Genomic DNA, 20,269 nt, shown 5'->3' on the forward strand with positions numbered 1-20,269 from the left:
ATCAAGCGCCTAGGACGGCCGGAACGCGCGCCGCCGCCATGGCCGAACTGCGACCATGGGGCGCCGTCGTGGAGCCTGCAGCTCCGGCCCTCCAGGTCCCCAGCTGCGGTTTGTGGTGCGTTTATGGAGTCACGGCGGTGCTCCCTGACAGGTTATATGGGGCCGGGGGCCTGACATCGACAGTCGCCGGAGGCCGAGCCTCGGCTGCCGCCGGCCATGGCAACCGCCACCGTGGTGCATCGTGGAGATGGGGACTAAGGCGGAAAGAGGTGCAAGGTGAGTCTGGGATGCAGTGGGGTCGGGGCCCGACGCCGGCGAGGCCACCGGCGGCGAGCCGGCCGCTGTGCCTGCCTCGGCGCCGTGGCCATGGTCGGGAGCGGAGAGAAGAAGGGGAAAAAGGAGCTGGACCCACCTACCATAGAGAGGAAAAGAAGGAAGGGTGCAGGTGAGAGAGATTAGAAAGTCCAGGGGTGTTTGTGCAAATACATTTAGTTAGATTTCTTTTAATGCTATTAACTTGTTTATTATGTTATAAGTTATAGAAATCTCATAAACTAGTAAAACCAATTTTACTAGGTTCTTTTTTTTCTTTATGTACTAAAAATATAATAACCCTAGGTTTGTAATAAGGTTCAATATTTATTTATTCCCTTTATCCTTAAAGGATTTAAATAAATACTTAAAATCCTTATTTCATGTAATCATAAAATATGGATGATTCTTCACCAATTATTAGAAATATTTAGTAATAATAATAAATAGGAAATTTGGGTTGTATTAGTGTATAATAATTGAAACTCACTTTAAAAATAATTGCTTAACTTTTTTAAGGTTTAAATAATTAGGATAAAATGTGTTAGGGTTTCTATATGGATAGTTAGGTGTTGAATTGCAAATTTATCGAGAAGGAAATTTATGATTTTATTTCTATAAGGTTTTGCATACACTGAATCTGCATATCATATGCTTAGAATCTGAAGGCGAGGTTGTCTAACTCAAGCTCGTCAAGCCGATGTCCAAGGCTTTAGAAGAGAAGAAAGGAAGTTGATCCGAAAGAGAAGAAAGAAAGTGGATCAAGATAAAGCTCGTACAAGAACTCCAAGTCAAAGTTTCACCTTCCGAATCAGAGCAAGCACCGGAGCATTTATGCCTACTAATTTTTCCTAACTTATGTTATTATTTGATGTACTGCATCTGAATGCTTAAGTCTAGGAGTTGCGTGATCAATCTATTTGATGCATCTATACCTTTATTAACTTAAGGATATTTTTGCCACTTACTTAGAAAGATTAATTAGTCAAACAATAGTTAACCATAGCCTATATCTAGCTCCAATATCCCAAAATACCGTCATAACCACTTCAGTTAAACAAGATTCCTTTTCAATGCGCTCAGTCGAGCGGAAGGTATGGATTGTCGTTGAGTGCAAAGCAGAAAAAGATTTTTTGGCTCTATCCTCACTTCCAGAAGGAAAGAAATAAGAAACTTATGGCATGTTTAATCTTGATCAAACTTTGAACGTACAGCTTTGAAGGTATTGGTTACGTGCTGATATAGGGAATCAGGAAGCCAAGTACATTGATGGATCTAAATTCTTGAACTAAATGGTAGTATCGGAATTTGGAGAAATAAGGGTTCAAATTTCAGGATCTGCACTGAAATGCACTCCATTCGGCCAGCTACAGTACATCGTCGTTTTTATCTCCTCCCGAGAGTCGCTTGGTTGGATTCCCGGGTAAATTCAAAAAATCTCTGAAAGTGCATTCGGCCCTTCAAGTGTATTTTGGTATTAGTGATATATAAAATTATGGTGCGAATGAGTTTATTGAGTTATGGATAGGTTAAAATTCAATTAAATGAAAAATAGCAAGAAAAGACGTCAAATTTGCTTAAAGGATGGTGTTGGACTTGAAAATAGATCGTTATTTATTTTGGGGCCAAATTTACTTAACCAGTGCGTTAACGGCTAATTTTTGATGCTCGGATATTTTGTTGGGCTTGAAATAAGATCTTTATTTATTTTCGGGTCAAATTTACTTTGATCAGTGCACTAACGGCTAGTGTTTTGGGGCTTAGATATTTATACACTCTCAGTCCCTCCTTCATTTGCTGCTGGCCTAACCTGAGACAAACACCTCCAAAAGTATTTATTACTCCCCAATCCCTCTTTGACCTAATACTTTAGTTGATTTGAGCTAAACCTTAGGTGAGAGCAAGATTAAGATGTAAGACTCAACTATTTACGTGAGAGGACAGTCAAATTCATCTCAAGAGCACTTGAAGCATCCTCATTCTTCGATTCGCATTTGTTACTCTTGAAGCTTGCCAGTTTGGTGTCATCCGTGGAGCGTCCTCTCGTGTGTATGCGTCCCGGGAAGTTTGTATTACCTCATCCTTTGTGGATTTTATAATAAGTGACTTAACCCTTTTTATTGTTGATTGAGTGAGCTAAAGGATTAGCGAAAGATTTGACTCCTTGTGAGCTCTTCAATGGAGACGTAGGTTTCTTAGTAGAAGTAAATTTCGGAAACAAATCTCATGCGTCTTGTGTTTATTACATTTATTTAGTTTTTATTGACCTAAAATTTATTTTGTGCCGATCTACGTACTCAAGTTATTACGCTTGTAAAGATCATCTGTAGAAGTTTTCTAATATCACTGTACAACTTTTGATTCAGTGAGGTTGTGTATTTTTAGTTAAATTTTGTATAAAATTTAGTTTTATTGGAAGTTTTAATTTAATATCGTAAGTTGCGATAGATTTAATTGCTGAGAACATTTGTAGGCGTATTCACCCGCATCACCGACATCCTTTCGATTCCACGCGGCGTTCTTAGGTAGATCCGGCAGCAGGTTAGCAGGCATGACGTGGGGGAGCCAAAGGCGGTTTGCTATGAGATAAATTGACCCCGAGCTCATCCAAATCGACTTCCCCCGCCATCCCCTCCCCTCGCCCGAGCTCCTTCCAAGGCCAAATTCGCCGTCGTCCAGCAACCCCAATCCAATTCCTTGCACCAATAGCTTCAGCACAACGTCAAGCATCCGTTTGAACCATCTCCCATCTCCGAGAGAAATCCATCGCCGGAATACTCCAAGCTCCTTGGTCCTCTTCCTCCCCTGGCCGCCGTTGTGCAGGGAGGGGGAGGTCGCCGGTGAGTGCGCCACCTGCTGCTTTGGGTTCTGCTCTTAGGGGTCTAACAGGGTCATGTGGGTGTGCTTTCGGGCTCTGGGCCGTTGGCCTGCTCGTTCCGCCTCCGGCGTGGCTGAAACGCAGCAGCGCCGCTGAGACCGAGCCGCTGCCAGGGGTGCCGCCGCGGGGCCATGTGCTCCGGGGGTTCTGGGGCTCGGCGGGCGGTTTAGGTGGGTTGTGGGCGCTGGGAAGGTGCTCCCTGAGCTGTTGTCCAAGGGAGGGAGGTGCTGGAATGGCCGGAACAACATGCCGCCGTGGTCACTCCTCACCGACCCTCAGGTTGCCGCCGTGGGTTCTGCAGGAGAGGGGAAAAGAAGGGAGAAGGGCGCCGGCTTGTTGCGGTTCACGCAGGGTGCCGTTGGGCCGAGCCCCGACGCCGGCAAAGCTGCCGGCGGCGAGCTGGCCGCCGTGCCTGCCTCGGCACCACGGCCGTGGGGAGAAGGGCGAAAACGGTGGCTGGCCCACCTATCAATGACAAAGAGGGACCTGGATCGAGAGTGCAGTTATAACTGCTACTTCAACTTGAGCGAGTTTCTGACATGATTCTTATGAGAGGAGTTATCAAAAGTAGCATGAAGAGTGTTGTTTGGTGCCTAGACTGCTTGCAGATTGTAGACGTACTAGTGAACTGCTGTTCAAACTAGAAAAGAAATGTATTTCTTTCCTATCAGGTTTATAGGGAAGCTACGTAATGGTTCTTTCTTCATTGTCTTGAACAAATGTATATTGAAGCTCGGTAAAGTGCATGGAGAGCCCTAAATGTACTCTTGGCTCCTATCAATTTCGCACGTCATGGCCAATTGTGAGCAATGGCTTGTGGTAGACAAAAGTAGGACAACTCTCCGATTTTCTGATCTCTGAGGATTGTATGTGCCTTGAAACACAAATTGTGGACACTAAAAGATCATGTGTGTCACTTCATGCGTTGACCATGTGTGTATTTTACCATGATCAACACCATGCCCTGAGGGGCCTTTAATTCCTGAACCAGTATCAATTCTAAATATAATTTATGATTTAATTTTAGTATATTCTAAATATATGTTCTCAATTCTAAATGTATATATTTGGACTGTCAGTATCATGAAATGGTTTATTATGATTTTTCCATCCTAGTACAGGCTTGAGAAGAACAAAAAAATTGAGGCAAAGACTATATCTCAGCTGCTACACGTCTTATATATTTGATACGATGATGATTGATGCTTATGGAAATAATTTATTTCACCCGTAGCGACGCACGAGCACTTACCTAAGTAAAAGAAGAAAAAAATAAAATAGAATGCAACCACATCGAAAGGAAGTAACAACCAATCTAAAAACCTCACTTCCAATCACTCATCACACAGATTTGCCCGTCAAGTATCATGATTATTATACCATACATAATAATACATATACTACTACCAGCCACCAGAATTTTCTTTTCTTGGGATCTTGACAAGAAAAGAAAAACAGAGGAGCTGGACTAGATAAGCTTCCCAGCTATCGTATCGTACGTCAAGGCATCAACTAACTATGGTCCTTTCATTTCCTCGATCACAAATAGAAAAGCAATCTCTAGCCAATGGAATGGAAGCCAAGCACCATAAGTTTGTCCTGGCCTACAACTCTAGTAAGTAAAACACATGAAACAAAGACAATTCAATCCCAAGTTAGTGGGACGAGATCAGAATCAGATCATCAGCAAGCAGCATGCGGCAACACTCGCGTTGCACAGGTTAATCCACAAATGCTCCGAGCCGTTGCTTCATTTCTTGTGCGCCCTGCAGTCTGGAGAGTTGTGGGGCAGCGGCGACAGTGGATGCCTTGATGAATCCGCACCACCGAAATCAAGAGCCCGACCAGCTGGGCTGCCATCCCTCAAGCTAGACGACTTGCGCTTATTCTGCTGTAAAAAAATCATTCATGGTATCATCCCACCACATTTTTGGCCTCTCTCCATCCCAGCACGCTTCATGTCAGAATTGATCAATTTACCTTGGTGGATGTGCTGGCCGATTTCTTTCTTTCAGACCGGCGTTGTCGCTCTTTCTCCAGCAAACCCAGCAGCCTTTTGTTCTCTTCATCAAGAACCCTGTTGTCCTCACTCAGCGTGATCACCTTCAACGAGAACAAACAAGAAAACAATTGATTGCTTTGCTTGTCACCGGTAACAAGCCTGTCAGGTAAACACAGGAATACACTGATATACCTCTGCCTCTGCTGTAGCAAGATTTGTCTTCAGAGTCTCCTTATCATTCTCTAGTTCTTGCACTCTAGCCGTCAATGCCTCCAACTGCATAATTCATGTTGACATTGGCCGGGTGGAAGTTAGGAAATGCATATGGCTACTGGTGCAAGCAATCTAGGATACAAGACACCGTCCAGTGTTGGCGTTCTAGGTTACCCATTTACAATGACACGTCCAGTACAGGCTACAGACTACGGACTACAGACTTGATGGAACTGCATTGCACATGTGAGCAACAACCTAGTATTACGCAAACTAATTGTTATTTGGCACAAACTTCTGAAGGTTGGCAAATGGGATGGGATTACTACTCATTTACAGTGCTATTACTGCATTACAGAATGACAGCTTTGAACACGAGTACTGTACTGGAGAATTAAGACATCCCTCCCTGCTTAGATAGACACCTAAACCCAAAACTCCCAGCGAAAGAAAATAGGAATGTTACTAACATTTGCGTTTTGGTGGAGGCGTGCGCGCAGGTCGTTGTTCTCCCTGGCGAGTTCGTCGCAGGAGTCCATGGCGCGCTCGAGGTCCCGCTCGTAGAGATCGCACTCCTTGGCGCACTTGGCATTGAGTTGGGCGTACGCGGTGGCCAGGGCCTCCTTGTCCTCGACGCAGCGGCGGAGGCCGGTGGCGTTCATGGCGGCCTCGGCCTGAGGAAGGAACAACGGGTGGGTGAATGAATCCAAAGAGGTGCGAAGGTCGGCTTGCTATGCTGGGTACGTACAGACAGTAGAGGACACGTACCTTGAGCAGGTCGATGCGGCGCTGGGCTGCGCGGAGGTCCTCCTCGAGCGAGAAGATGTGGTCCTGGAGGCGGTGGCGCTGTTCCTCGGAGGCAAGGAGCTTGAGGCGGAGGGAGCGGTCGGAGACGGGGAGGCCCAGGGAGCTGTGGATGGAATCGCGCACGTACTCCTCGGCGCCGGCGGGGAGCGGCGCAACCCTACCCTCCATCTGCGGCGGCGGCGGAGCAGTGGATCCCATCGCTCCGGTGATCTGCCCTGGCCCCCCCCTAGAGAGAGGAAGGATGGACGGACGGACGAGGGATCTCTTTTGGGAAGGGAAGGGAAAGAAGAGGAGGCGATTTGAAATTGAATCGAATCGAATCGATTGCAGCAGCAGAGGAGGAGATGGGGTGGGGGATGATCAGAGTGGGGGGCGAGAGGAGATAACCGTTGCGGTTGCGGCTCCCACTTCCCTACCCTAGTTGGGCTGACTGGGCCTCCGTTCGTTTCTTCTGCTAGGGCCCAAATATCCATCGCAGCATGGTTTTCTTTTTCTTCTGCTATTTTTCTTTCTTTTCCGGCACTACTTAGGTTAAACACTACTGATACATGACACATGACTGTTGCAACATCAGAAATTAATACTCGCAACATCAGAAAAATATGTATACGAATAATTCCGACAGTCGAGAATGAAAATTCGTACCGCAATATTGACACCATATTTCGTGCAGCATCCACTACGAAACATAAAAAAACAATAATTGCAACATGTGTAGAGCGTCTGATCTGTAGCATTATTGCTTTTTTCTTTTTCTTCTTCGGTTGAGGGGGACTCAATGACAGAATAGTTTTGTTTTGATTTAGTTAAGAGCCTAATAACGCAAACCAAATCTCGTGCTCATCTATGTCTGGCTGGAGAGGACATACGTATTATTATGGAATCCTATCCTATCCTATCTGACGACAAGCAAAGTAAGCTAGGACAAAAGAAAGCTTTTGCAGGTAAAGGCAATGCCTTGCCTGCCATGTCCATAATGTTTGCTGCTTGTCCTCCTCATCGACCAATTCTCTTCTCATCCTTGCTTGCTTCCTTTTGATTCTAGGACTATATAGGAGGACATACATCATCATCGCCTTCATATCTCTCTCTCTCTCTCTCTCTCTCTTGTACTAGTCTTGTGCCAATAATAATGCATCTATAAAGATCTAGCAGGCAAGGCATTGCCATTTCCACCCTAGCTATTATTGGTAGTATTGCCTGCAGGGACTCGCAAAAGGCTAAGAAGCATCTAAATAAAATCCGACATGGCCGGCGGCGGGTTCAGCAGGTCCGACAGCATCGCCGACATGATGCCGGAGGCGCTGCGGCGGAGCCGCTACCACATGAAGCGCTGCTTCCAGAGGTACGTGGCCAGGGGAAGCGGGCTGATGAAGAGGCAGCAGCTGCTGGAGGAGCTGCACCGGTCGGCCGACGACAAGCTCGACGACATCGCCGACGAGGGCTTGCTCGGCTACGTCATCTCCTCCACGCACGAGGCCGTCGTGCTCCCTCCCCACGTCAACTTCGCCGTCAGGACCAACCCGGGCATCTGGGAGTACATCAAGGTCCACTCCGGCGACCTGACCGTGGAGCAGATCACGCCATCCCAATACCTAAAGTGCAAGGAGATCCTACACGACCACCAATGGTAAGTACAGTAATAATGTTTTCATTTCAGAAGAAAACAACATGCATTCCAATCATCAATTCTACAATTCATTCAGGGCGCATGACGACAACTCCCTTGAGGTGGATTTCGGTGCCCTGGACGACCTCTCCACGCCTCGCCTCACGCTGCCTTCCTCCATCGGCAACGGGATGCACTTGGTCTCCAGGTTCATGTCTTCCAAGCTTGCCGCCGCCACGGGAGGCATGAAGCCGCTGCTCCACTACCTGCTCGCGCTCACCCACCGGGGCCACAACCTCATGGTCAATGGCACCCTCATCGACACCGTCACCAAGCTCCAGACAGCGCTGCTCCTCGCCGAGGTCTTCCTCACCGGCCTGCACGGCAACACGCCATACCAAAAGTTTGAGCACAAGTTCCAGGAATGGGGGCTGGACAGAGGATGGGGCGCCACCGCGGAGGCGTGCAGAGAGACCATCACCTACCTCTCCGAGGTGCTCCAGGCACCGGACCCAACCAACATGGACAGGTTCTTCAGCAGGGTGCCGTCGGTCTTCAACATCGTCATCTTCTCCATTCATGGATACTTCGGCCAGGACAAGGTCCTGGGGATGCCAGACACCGGCGGCCAGGTCGTCTACATCCTGGACCAAGTCAGAGCACTCGAAGACGAGCTCCTCCAAAGAATCAAGCAACAGGGCCTCCTGGATCTCGCGCCTAGGATTCTTGTGGTACTGCTGTACATTATTTTTGAAACATATATATCCATACATATCGAATAAGTTCAAGAGGAGGGACGAATACATTTATATAATCCATCTGATCTGAGTATCTGACAGACAGCCGCTACATACTGTTCCAGCTAACAAGGCTCATACCAGAAGCCAAGGCCACCAAATGCAACGTCGAGCTTGAACCCATCCACAACACAAGGCACTCCACCATCCTCCGTGTGCCATTCAAGACTGAAGACGGCAAGGATCTGCCCCACTGGGTCTCCCGGTTCGACATTTATCCTTACCTGGAGAGATACGCCGAGGTTTGCATTGCATTCCTTGTTGACATATACATATGTATGCATTTCTTCCAACAGCATTGAGACTAACAAATGCAATGTTGCAGGATTCTTGTGCCAAGATCCTTGACATGTTGCAGGGAAAACCAGACTTGGTCATCGGCAACTACACTGATGGCAACTTAGTAGCATCCCTCGTGTCAAGGAAACTAGGAGTCACCCAGGTGAATAAATTTGACAAATTTATAAATGCAAAACCACCACCTTCTGGCACCAGCCAAATTTGACAAAATAAAACCTTGTCCATCCACAGGGGACGATCGCTCATGCTCTTGAGAAGACAAAGTATGAGGACTCGGATGTCAAGTGGAGAGAAATGGACCATAAGTACCATTTCTCCTGCCAATTTACTGCTGATATGATTGCCATGAACACCAGCGACTTCATCATCGCTAGCACCTACCAAGAAATAGCCGGAAGGTCGGTTGGCTTGTTTGCATTGCTAACCTAAATTCCTACCACCTTGGCAATGTCGCACAGCTCATCCAGCAACTTTTGCAACAGCAAAGACAAGCCTGGCCAGTATGAGAGCCACTACGCGTTCACAATGCCAGGGCTCTGCCGCTTTGCTACAGGCATAAATGTCTTCGACCCCAAGTTCAATATTGCTGCCCCTGGTGCTGACCAGTCTGTTTATTTCCCATTCACACTAAAGCATGAGCGCCTCACAGACTTGCACCCGCAGATTGAGGAGCTAGTCTACAGCAAAGAGGAGAATGACGAGCACATGTAAGTACACACATCCAGGCTTGCTTTTGTTTTGATTTTTGGCAAAATCTTTCTGATGAGTCCCAACCATGATATAATGCAACCAGAGGCTACTTGGAAGACAGGAGCAAGCAGGTCATATTTTCAATGGCAAGGCTCGACAAGGTGAAGAACATCACTGGGCTGGTTGAATGGTATGGTCAGAACAAGAGGCTCAGGGACCTTGTCAACCTTGTAGTTGTGGGCGGCCTCCTTAATCCCTCGCAGTCTAAGGACAGGGAGGAGATTGAGGAGATAAACAAGATGCGTAGTTTGATCAACAAGTACCAGCTGAAGGGGCAAATTCGCTGGATAAAAGCCCAGACGGACCGTGTGCGCAATGGGGAACTTTACCGTTGCATAGCAGATACCAAGGGAGCCTTTGTTCAGGTATGTGACCAGCTATAGCCAGGTCATCGAGGCTGATGCTATTCATAAAAATCAGTCCTAACCTAGTCATCCACTGCTATGCCTTTCAGCCTGCACTCTATGAAGCATTCGGATTAACTGTCATCGAGGCAATGAACTGCGGGCTGCCAACCTTCGCAACAAATCAGGGAGGCCCCGCAGAGATCATCGTCAATGAGGTCTCGGGTTTCCATATCAATCCACTTGATGGCAAAGAGGCAAGCAACAGGATTGCTGACTTCTTTCAGAAATGCAAGGAAGATCCCATGTACTGGAACAAAATGTCCACTGCTGGACTGCAGCGCATCTATGAATGGTAAAAGTGCCCTCGTGTCTCCAGTAATCATCCAAGGAACAAAATCCCCAGTGATGGTTAAAAAAACAATCATGTGTGATGCGTGTGTTTTCTTTGATTGTAGCTACACATGGCAGATCTATGCAACCAAAGTTCTGAACATGGCGTCAATGTATGGCTTCTGGAGGACTATGGACAAAGGAGAGAGACAGGCCAAACAGCGCTACCTACAGATGTTCTACAACCTTCAGTTTCGGAAGCTGGTGAGTTGAGGACCCGTACTAGGTGGAGTACGATTCTCATTCTGTTTTGAAGGAAACTAGGATACCTCAAGAACGTAAACTTTTGAACTTAATGAGGTTTTCAGGCAAAGACTGTGCCGGAAGTGGGCGAACGACCGGAGCAACCTGCGGCAGCCGCAGCGCCAGATAGATTGGTATCAAGGCCAAAAGAAAGGCAAGTGTGTCCACTCTTAAGAAATTTACTGAAGAAAGAACGGGGAAGCAGCTGAACTGACTGACCTATGGTTTGTTGCGCAGAAAGACGCAGATAAGGATCCAGAGGTGAGAGCATACCATGCTGCAGCCTGCAGCTGCAGAACACAAGGATTTGTTAGATTCATAAGAAATCCTTGATGAATGAGTATAAATACTGTCTGTATCTGACATGTGCAGGATTGCGAGCAGCTTACTTGGACCAGTGCTCCCGGCCTCCCATACCTCCGACGCTGCATGAAGTGCCAAAAACCAGATGTGTACCCGAGCTACAATGTGTTTCCTCATTTTTCTCATGCCTGTTATTGATTTGGGAAAGATGTAAATGAAAAATAAGCACATTAATAAAATCACGGCTTTCCATGATGATTGTGGAAGTAATACGTACTGACCAGAGTGGCATTTTTGCCTGAAACATGAATCACCACCAGCCTGACATAAGAACAGGAACAGCAGAGCCAACTAATTGCCTGTTCAGATTGAGTCACCAAATGCAGTGTTCAGACTGGTGCTGAAAATTCACGGGATACGCTTTGTTTCTTTAATTGCCGCCATAGGCTCCCTCCCACGGGGCTTAAAAGCACCATACCGAGATACCAATTGCTTTACACGGCAGACAGACGGCACAGACGGAATTACTCACAAACAACCGACGGTATTACCATTACAAGAGATAAAAGCATGAGTGCACACGTATCCTATAGCATATGGAGCTCAGCATAGCAAACGGTAACAGTACAGCACGCAAAATAGCAGCTGCCAGATTATTACTCTCTTCCCATATTTACAAGCGTGGGTGCCACAAGCCGCCAAAGCCTAGCCTCAACAGTAGAACATGACCTTCTTTACGTTATCCTTCAGAGCCGGAAGTGGCCTAACAGCTGAACCACCAGGGGCCCGAGTGCTACGGGATGCTGATTGCGGTCCACGGCCTGCAGGACCACTTGCCACAGAACCACTGTCTGAGGTCTCTGGTTCCATGTAGAAACGAGCACGGAAGGCAGCCAGGTGAGCATAATATGCCGGTGGAACTGCAAATGAAAACGTGATTTTAGCCACGAAGCAAGCCAGTGGTGGAACTGCCAAAAACAATTCCTGGATGAGTGTGGATAGCTTACCGATTGATACAGAGCGCGTGCACCTTGCATAACTGCACATATGATGCAAGTTAGAAAATTAATATTCCAAAAGGAAATTGTGCCAGAGAAAGACACACTTACGTGTAACAGAGGTTGTTGGTAAGAGTCTGCAACTCATCAGCAGAGAAGTTGTTCTCATCCCACAGGACATGATAATGAGCTGGACGGCTAGTGCCCTATACATGGAGTATGTTAGAATGACATTATATGACAAAACAGATGCAACCAAACCATGGTGCACACCTTAATGCCAGCATGGCTGCACAAGTAGAAGTCAAATTCAGTAGGATGGCAGATCTTTGAATCAACGACCGTACCTTTCGAATGTGCATCATGGCAGAAGCGTTATTTTAGATAATAAGTGGCAGTGATGAATATTAGTATTAACATAGTAAAGCTATGAGGTACAAGGTAATGTCAAAATTTACCTGGGAGTATGTTTCCACTCCTGTCAATTGAATTTTGATCATTGTGGTTGTGAGCAAATAATCTGGTATGATGGCGCTTCTGAACCACAACAAAAGTCACCTTAGGTTGGTAGTTTGCTTCCAGGGAGGCACAGGCCTGAGGGACACGGAGATCATATTTTAATGGTAGCATCCACATATGCACATGCCTGATCTGGTCATATACTTACCTTTCGGATTGCATTGAGCTCATACAGCAGAACTTGGTAAAATTGTCCTTCACTAACACCATCCCTGATAGGCACAAAGAAGATTAAGCTGTAGAGAAAGCAGAAAGCAGAGTACCAGTGTTCAATTCGAGAGCACAGACCTGTAAAATATTATTCGCTGGGGCTTCTCCCCGGTTGATCTTTTGAAGGATATAAGTAGCTCCCTGTAATTTCGTGATGTAACAAATTAATTGCCATTGAAGAAAGAAAAAAATTGAGAAAATACATGATAGACCTTGTCATTCGACCACTCCATGTTCCTTTCTTAAGGAAAGAAAAATTGAAATAATAAGCAGTGCACCTTATCATTCCCCCGCTAACTGTCCCTCTCTGTGGGTCTTGACAGACCTTATATAAATCCTCTATCAATTCTTGCCGATGAGCTTGAGCAGAAACTAATCCAGCATACTTTGTCACTTCTGGCCAATCTTGGGAGGCCACAACCTATAACATAGAGTTGCTCGTTAACAAACTAAATAAGAACTTTTCTCAAGGTAAAAGTCAAGACAAGAACAGGTAATTAGGCATTAAAGCTAAAGAGTAGGTTGTCATTCTACATACAGCAGCAATTGAAGGACTGCTGTCCTCTCCAGGATGAGGATGAGTCACATCAGCACCAAATATAATTGTAGGTCTGTCAGTTACCAGAGGAATCCGCCTTGAGACTGCATCTACCAGTACGGTGTTCCTGCCTCCAACCTATGCCAAATTACATGCTGTCAACTTGAGGAACACAAAGAAGTACAAATTGTAAAGAAAACACAAAACTGGAGGGTACTTAACCTTGACATTTATCTTCAGAGCAAGATTTGCAAGAATTTGTTTGTTCATTTTGAACACCTGCTTTGTACAACAGCACTGCGAAACTATCCCAAGATCTATTTCACATACACGCTTCAAGTCACCTAGCATCAGGCAAGGAGACAAAGTAATGTTGGCAAGGACCTCACATGAACAACAATAATAATGAAAATCGAACAAATAAGAAGCTAGAAGGACTGCAGTCCATGTACCATAAAGTGAGCCGTTATTGTCAGGTAGTATTCCAATAAGTAAATCAAGTTCCCTGCGTTGGGGTCCAAGAACGTTCATGGCATCATGGTACCTAGCTTTTAGAGCTCGCTCCACTTGATCAGGACGTGCATATAGAGGTGGAAGAACAGGTTCCCGAGCAAAGTCCTAATGATTACGCATGTAATGTTACTGTTGTAAACGAGTCGATGAAGTACAAATCCTAATGTTCATGTTGATGCATTTATATAAGGATCTTGAGGTGCCGCCTTAATGTCAATATGAAAGTTTTGCAGATGTGTCAAGAATACTTGCCATTCCTGACGCTTGGCACATCAGTGCGAGTTCATGACAGAACTCACGAACAACACTCTCTTGCACATTGCGAGCAAAATTGACACATATCCAGCTACTGACTTTACCACCATTTACCATTTTCTGGATAGGGGAAAGTAAAAAAAAAGAACAATGAGTACGCATGCACAATAAACAAATGCCTACATCTTTTTTTTAATGAAACCTAAAAGCCAGTGTTTGAAATCGGTCTAGAACTGGATCATGTGATTGCTAAATACAACTATATGGGCTACAAGATGCAACTTAACAATCTGTAGCATTATTTTTCATTGAACATTTGAGCGCATACTGTGCACTTACACAGGGTGCTTTTCTGACTTGTATGTTTCGTAAACCCAAGATGGGACACGTTTTACAAATCTTTATACTTCTATAAAAAGCACATTGGTGGTGGTAGTGGGTGGTTCTACATAAGGATCTTCTGTGCAATGATCTGTGTAATGTATCAGCCACATAATACATAGATGGCCTCACTTTGTACCCATGTGGTTTCTTTATGGCATCATTCTATTCTATACATAATTCAATTGTTAGAGCCTCGAACATTGAATACTTTTTTTACTGGAAATCTGTTGCACACACAGGTAACCAGCTAGCGTAAGATTAAACTACACCACTATCAGGAGCAACTGGGGTCAGTTCCCAACTGAAAGACCTATTGATCATATAGCTTGACATAATCACAGATGACGTATCATGCAAAGCGCAAGGGGAGGTGTGATTACTGTAAAAGCAGTCATGAGGTAGTATAGCACTAGAACAATAAGCGCAACTGGCCAGAGTTAGGTCATTAACAATGATTGTTGACAGCATATTGTCTTCCCTCCTCACTTCCCCTCGCATCAGGCCAATAATAATAAGTAAAATTTGTAAGATCTAAAGAACATTCATGCAGTTACCTTGTTCTTCATATTCCACTGACCAACTCTAGGTAAGCAATCCTTCTCCCGGCCAGTCTCGTTGTACTTAAGCTGCGTTAAATGAAAATACAGCAAAAGGCTTGTTAATGAAGCCATATGTTTACAAATAGGCATCTTTGTAGGACCAACTTTATGGTACTCTATGTCCAGTGTTCAAGAGAGGATATTCCATTGGCTTTTAACACTTGTGTTGCTGAGAGCATGACTAAGGGTGAAGCAGAAAAGGTCAAAACAGACAGAAAAAGGGGTCAACCTACCCGTGGAGCTGGTAAAATCCGTGCCTCTACTGATGCCAGACGATCGCTAATCGTAATGCCAAACTCTTGCGCGTAATCATCCTTCTCATAGGCGTTATGTTTAACCATCTGTCCACCCAAGATAAAGCACTGAACATGAATGATCTGAACTTGCAGAGGCGAAATTATGAAGCCATATGAAACCATAAAAACAATAAGATACATGCCTGAATTATATTGCGCTCACGAACACGTGGGTGCTGGCATGTCTCCTCCAAAAGAGCTCTTATCTGATTTTGGTTTAATCTCTTAGAGTACCTCTGTCCTTCCACTATTTTGCAGACCTGGATAAAGTCAAAGTCTACAGTTATAAAAACTTTCTTGAAAGAATCCAAAAAATTTTTGCAAGATTTGTTAAAGAAGAGTTAAACATGAAAATTTGGAGATGGAGTCGTGTTTCGGAAATTCATAACAAGGAAGAAAATCAATGTTCAGAATTTTACCTCCATAGGCAAGTAATTAGGACGCTGTTGATTGCCAACTTGAAGGCAAGGAAGGTAGGTGTGTTGGATGGCAAAGCCATATGTCTCTTGAAAGTATTGTACAACTGACTTCATTGCACCCCCTTCATCAACAGGAAAACTGTGGCACAAAGAACGATGAATCTTTTACAGGAAAGTTTAAGTAGCATTGCAAATGCCTTTTGAAACGAAATGAGAAACTTGCATACGTTAACTCTCGAGTCGCCTGAGTTGTTAATCCAGATATCCGATACTTTCTCCGCATGTTGCCACGATGAGTAACTTCCACCTTAACTCCTCTCAAGGCCTTCTTGATCTAGGGGTGTGAACAAAATATGAATATGTGTTCTTTTTTCCTTAATCCATGAAAATAGCAGCCACATACTTTTTCCTTTGGAAGAAGATTTTTCTTTTCATATTGGATCGGGCGTGTGTGGGGTATAAAATGCATTTGACAAGACAACGCGCTGATCTACTGATCTAGCAATTCAAATATGCAGCTAAAATAGTTTATGGCAGTGTAGCTCAAGCAATGTGAGCCATAAGTATAGTTGCAGTTTCACCAATTACTTTTTTCCCTGCAAGACATGTTGATGTAATATGTGACACAAAGAAAATTGTAAAATCAAATATTCTGGTTATGCAACCTAAAATACCATTAATGACTTTTCTATTAACACTCTTATGGACAAACAATATGAAATAGTATACTACATGGAAATATCAACAAACAGCAAAAAAAAAGGAGTCCTATTTCCCCAGGACATAAACCAACTTCCAATGCACCAAAAAAGAAATGTGCAGATTACATTTTAGCACTGGTTTTTTCTATATACAAACAGTTTAGATTAGATCATCAAGAATTATACATTTTTATCCTCAAAGCAATACACAATATTTCATTTGAACACAGGTTCTTCCTATAAGATGAAATATCAGGAGAAAGGTTAGTTCAGTGAGAAAACCTTCACACGTTCCGCATCTGAGAGGGGCCTAGAGTGAATGTCAGAATTGAGCAGTTGTGCAACAAATTCAATTACAGGTAATGGCTCAATGAAAGCCGTTGCTGACATATCTGAAAAGGCACAGAAAGTAAAAAAAAAAAACATGCAGTAGTAAGGACAGACAGAAAACATGCACAAATTCGCTACCGAGGGGATCGGGCTTTATATTACCGATGTTCAGTGAGAGGCCCATCTGAGTAGGCCTAATGCTCTGGTAAAATCCCCTCCAGCTTTCTAATCCATCACCGAGGGGCTGCCTTCGGCCTAAGTCAGGCGAAAAGAAGGACCGGCCAAATGGTGCATATCTGTGGAGAAACAAATTGAGAAATATCAGGCTTCTCTTCTTTGTTCAGTGCCGCTAATTACAATGACACTAGAGATTCATTGTTACCTTGCAGAAGGCAGCTCCCGCAGCACAATATCAAGAACTTGCAGTGCCTCTTGAGGAGCTTCTGCATGCCTCCCAGCTAAAAACAACTGGAGACGGTGGAGGTCGGCTCGTGCAGCAAATTTAATGACTACCTTAAATTCCCTACGTCGCCTAAATCAAAATAAAGCGAATAGTTCAGAAAACATAACCATGAATTTGTAGAGCAGGGCAAAATGACTTGATGAGGAAAATATGAACAGCAGACCTCTCGGAACCAGAGCCATCATCATCATCAAGTAAAGTGATATGAAATTCCTGGGAAGTAAACGGCAGCGGGCCGGCTGTGTACAGGCTCTTCCTACCATCATAGACTGGAAGCCGCCCACCCAAGTAAGATTGCTTGTGGAGATTCACCAGCTCCTTGATTATGGCTCGACTAAGAACTCGTGATGTAACTTCCGGTGTGATTGAGACCTGTCCAAAGCAAATCGGATGTGACACGAGATTCCTCAAGATAAGACAAGAATGCAGGCTGCAAGTTAGAGATATATGGACGCACATCGTACTGATGAAGATCCCTGTCTGGAAGTTCGGCAAAGAAATGATTGGCCTTAACCAAACAGCTGGTGCCAACACTACCCTTTCCTGGGCGCAAAGGAAACCTGAGGGACTTGGTTGAGGAGGGAATTGCAGGCACAACCTGGTGGCCTGCAGTAGCCTCGAGTTTGCGCTCCTCCATGGGCTGAATCTCGGGTGGTGATTGTGAAGGACCTGCCTGCAGTGGTGAGGCTTGAGGAAGCGCATGTGGAGCTTCCATTGCTTGGCGCAGCTCGGGAGCTAAAGGGCTTGATGATCCTGTGGATGACCCCTGCCCACCCGTAGCAGCACCAGCACGCGGGTACTGTTGCGGCCGCGTTCCAGTTCCACCGCGAGCATGTCCCCTGGCCGGATGCTCTCCAGGGCGACCCCTTGGCTGCTGGTGGTGGGCCTCGTGAACAGGAGATGGGCGCCCCTGGTTCCCTCCACGACCTCCTCGTTGCGGTGCCTGCTGAGCACGACCGCCTCTTCCAGCAGCAGCAGGCTGCGGGTGCGGAGGCTGTGAGCCCTCGGCAGCAGCATGATGCTGCTGCTGCCTTCCCCTCCTCGACCCCATGCCTGGGCTTGGGCTGCACGAGATGAGAGAGATACTTGAGTCGCCAAACGCATCCATGGGCAGAAGAGAAGGCATCGGAGCAGGCCGCAGCGGAGAACCCCAGCGAAATGCAAGTGCTCCACCTCGCCTGGCCCTGCCCCTGCCCGGATGTCCTCGGAGGTGAAGAAGAAGATGGGGGGAATGGAGGAGGCAGTGGATCCATGGATTACCTACCTGGCTTGAGGAGGAGGGGATTGCGGTGAATCGAATCCAATGCAGTTAGAGAGGGGAGGAGAGGAAGAGGAGGGAAAAGGGGATTGCAGTTGCGGGTGCAGGCCACGACTCGACGAACCAAAAGCCCCCCAGCAGTTTTGTTCCGATGCCTTGGGATGGGCCGGGCCGGGCTGGGCCTGGCACCCTCCCAGCCCGCTCCATACATACGTGGCACGTTGTTGTGCCCCACTAGAGCAGGAGGAGTACAGCCTGGCACCCTCCCAGCTTGCATGTCTGTCTTGGAACCGTGAAATTAAATAATATTGGTATACTAGATGAATCTGTGAAAATGAGATTGCCGTGACATGAAATGAAATTCTCCACTGCTCGAGCTGTGTACCAGCGGCGACTTGAACTATCACGGACGTCCAATTTTTGATCAGAAACTACGAAACCACCAACGAACTATCGAAACCGTGCAGGTTAACTCCGCAACCCGGTTTCAATCCACATCACCTATCAGTCCGACGTGGCGTCACTTGGCACGTTAGCTTTTCTCCTTCCACCCTCTCCTCTCTCTCTCTCTCAGACAGATGGGCCATCCACCGGCTATGGCCACGGCGGCCAGCTCGCCGGCGTCGGGGCCCCGGCCCCACAGCTTCTCCTCGTCGCACCGCACGGCGGCCAGCTCCTCCCTCTCCCGACGCTCGCACGCCTCGAAGCAGGCGGCTCCGCCTGCTACCCTCGTCGTCGTGGCGCTCGCACCGCCTCTAGCACGTGCACGGGCAACGGTTGCTGTCCCCATGCTCCCGGCACCGGGACTCCTTCAGGCAGCGCTGCTTCTCCCGCCAGTCCCCGGCGTGGCAGCGCTCCCGACACTCGCGCCCGCGCCCGCCCTCGTTCTCCTCCTCCTCCTCCACGGCGCGGCGGCGGCACCTGCTCACGCACTTCGGCACCCGCCATGGCTGGTCCTCGTAGCGTCTCGCGCACTTGCGCCGGCACTCGCCCCTCCCGGAGCCGAGCACGTCCTTGTCCTCGTCCTCGTCCTCCTCCCGCTCGCCTTGGCGGTGCCGCTCCTGGCACTCGCGCTCGCACTCCGCCCGCCGCTGCGCGTCCTGCCCGTACTGCCACCGGCACCCCTTCCTGCACCACCGGGGAACAGGCCAGGGAGCACCACGGCCCCTCCCTGAACCCAGCGCTACCCTCACCCGGGCTCCAGGGCAACCGGGGAACAGTCCCCATGGCGGCGGCGCGCGTTCCAGCCGTGCCGGGCACAGAACCGGCCAAGCAACCCTTGCTACCCCATCCACACACCATGGCGACCTTCCTAGATCGACTAAAACGGACCTAAGACACCGTTAAGGTTTAGCTCACCGGTGCCCTTCTTTTCTGCACGGCCGGGCAGCAGCCCGTGCAGGAAGATGACCATGGGATTCAGAGCTCCGGTGGCGGAATCGACTTGGAAACGACTCAAATAGGTTGGTGGGATGGCTGTGATGCTGCAGGCGTGAGGAATTGGATGGAGGTGGATCGACAGCGGTGAATTTTGAAAGAACCGCTCAATTTAATATCAGTATACCCCCAATTTAATATCAGTAAGCAGACCGCCGGTGATTAACATGTGCTCGAGCGTACCACGTGTTAATCTATATTTAATAATATAAACAACCGATACGTCTTTTGCCAAAAATTATATCAAATCCGGTAGTCTTGAATGTGTTTCACCATATGTCCAAGATCAAGCATACACACATAACGTTTACAATTACATATACTGGCGATGAACCACAAAAAGCAATTTTAAGCATTTCAAGAGTTCGACAAATAAATATTATAAGTTCAACATATAA

General features: G+C 46.7%; 4 protein-coding genes and 1 long non-coding RNA gene across 7 annotated transcripts; 2 read left to right on the top strand and 3 right to left on the bottom strand.

Moving 5' to 3' along the window:
* Positions 1–171: 171 nt before the first annotated feature.
* Positions 172–1,060, top strand: LOC112884716. The gene is made up of 2 exons (XR_003227164.1): positions 172–445; positions 972–1,060. It is a non-coding gene; the product is annotated as an uncharacterized LOC112884716 (long non-coding RNA).
* A 3,459-nt stretch (positions 1,061–4,519) lies between these two features.
* LOC112902169 lies at positions 4,520–6,563 on the bottom strand. Of its 2 annotated transcripts, none has more exons than XM_025971105.1 (5): positions 6,174–6,563; positions 5,876–6,079; positions 5,385–5,468; positions 5,171–5,293; positions 4,520–5,078 (listed from the first exon to the last, which is right to left on the bottom strand). In XM_025971105.1, the coding sequence occupies exons 1-5, from the start codon at positions 6,408–6,410 to the stop codon at positions 4,941–4,943; spliced, it is 786 nt and encodes a 261-aa protein (XP_025826890.1). In that variant the 5' UTR covers positions 6,411–6,563; the 3' UTR covers positions 4,520–4,940. The 2 variants fall into 2 exon arrangements, with proteins under 2 accessions (XP_025826890.1, XP_025826883.1); XM_025971098.1 differs by having other exon boundaries at positions 4,520–5,081.
* Positions 6,564–7,427: 864 nt separating this feature from the next.
* On the top strand, positions 7,428–11,206 carry LOC112879014 (sucrose synthase 6-like). The gene is made up of 12 exons (XM_025943331.1): positions 7,428–7,842; positions 7,919–8,552; positions 8,684–8,860; positions 8,944–9,060; positions 9,150–9,316; positions 9,401–9,625; positions 9,712–10,033; positions 10,123–10,367; positions 10,471–10,609; positions 10,714–10,802; positions 10,886–10,909; positions 11,021–11,206. The coding sequence occupies exons 1-12, from the start codon at positions 7,460–7,462 to the stop codon at positions 11,079–11,081; spliced, it is 2,583 nt and encodes an 860-aa protein (XP_025799116.1). The 5' UTR covers positions 7,428–7,459; the 3' UTR covers positions 11,082–11,206.
* Positions 11,207–11,356: 150 nt separating this feature from the next.
* Positions 11,357–18,575, bottom strand: LOC112879013 (protein argonaute 1C-like). Of its 2 annotated transcripts, none has more exons than XM_025943329.1 (23): positions 18,441–18,575; positions 17,634–18,240; positions 17,340–17,548; positions 17,096–17,245; positions 16,876–17,009; positions 16,666–16,775; positions 15,910–16,016; positions 15,683–15,821; positions 15,407–15,523; positions 15,201–15,308; positions 14,923–14,994; positions 13,982–14,104; positions 13,669–13,834; positions 13,439–13,560; positions 13,217–13,354; positions 12,957–13,099; positions 12,757–12,819; positions 12,617–12,680; positions 12,408–12,543; positions 12,223–12,296; positions 12,061–12,155; positions 11,959–11,990; positions 11,357–11,871 (listed from the first exon to the last, which is right to left on the bottom strand). In XM_025943329.1, exons 2-23 carry the CDS (start codon positions 18,225–18,227, stop codon positions 11,663–11,665), a joined length of 3,105 nt encoding a protein of 1,034 aa, XP_025799114.1. In that variant the 5' UTR covers positions 18,228–18,240; positions 18,441–18,575; the 3' UTR covers positions 11,357–11,662. The 2 variants fall into 2 exon arrangements, with proteins under 2 accessions (XP_025799114.1, XP_025799115.1); XM_025943330.1 differs by having other exon boundaries at positions 18,437–18,541.
* Positions 18,576–18,965: 390 nt separating this feature from the next.
* LOC112899231 (antimicrobial peptides-like) lies at positions 18,966–19,848 on the bottom strand. The gene is made up of 2 exons (XM_025967620.1): positions 19,794–19,848; positions 18,966–19,605 (listed from the first exon to the last, which is right to left on the bottom strand). Exons 1-2 carry the CDS (start codon positions 19,846–19,848, stop codon positions 19,190–19,192), a joined length of 471 nt encoding a protein of 156 aa, XP_025823405.1. The 3' UTR covers positions 18,966–19,189.
* Between the last annotated feature and the right edge of the window lie 421 nt (positions 19,849–20,269).

The sequence above is a fragment of the Panicum hallii genome, chromosome 1, assembly GCF_002211085.1.
Source record: "Panicum hallii strain FIL2 chromosome 1, PHallii_v3.1, whole genome shotgun sequence".
Lineage (NCBI taxonomy): Eukaryota > Viridiplantae > Streptophyta > Magnoliopsida > Poales > Poaceae > Panicum > Panicum hallii.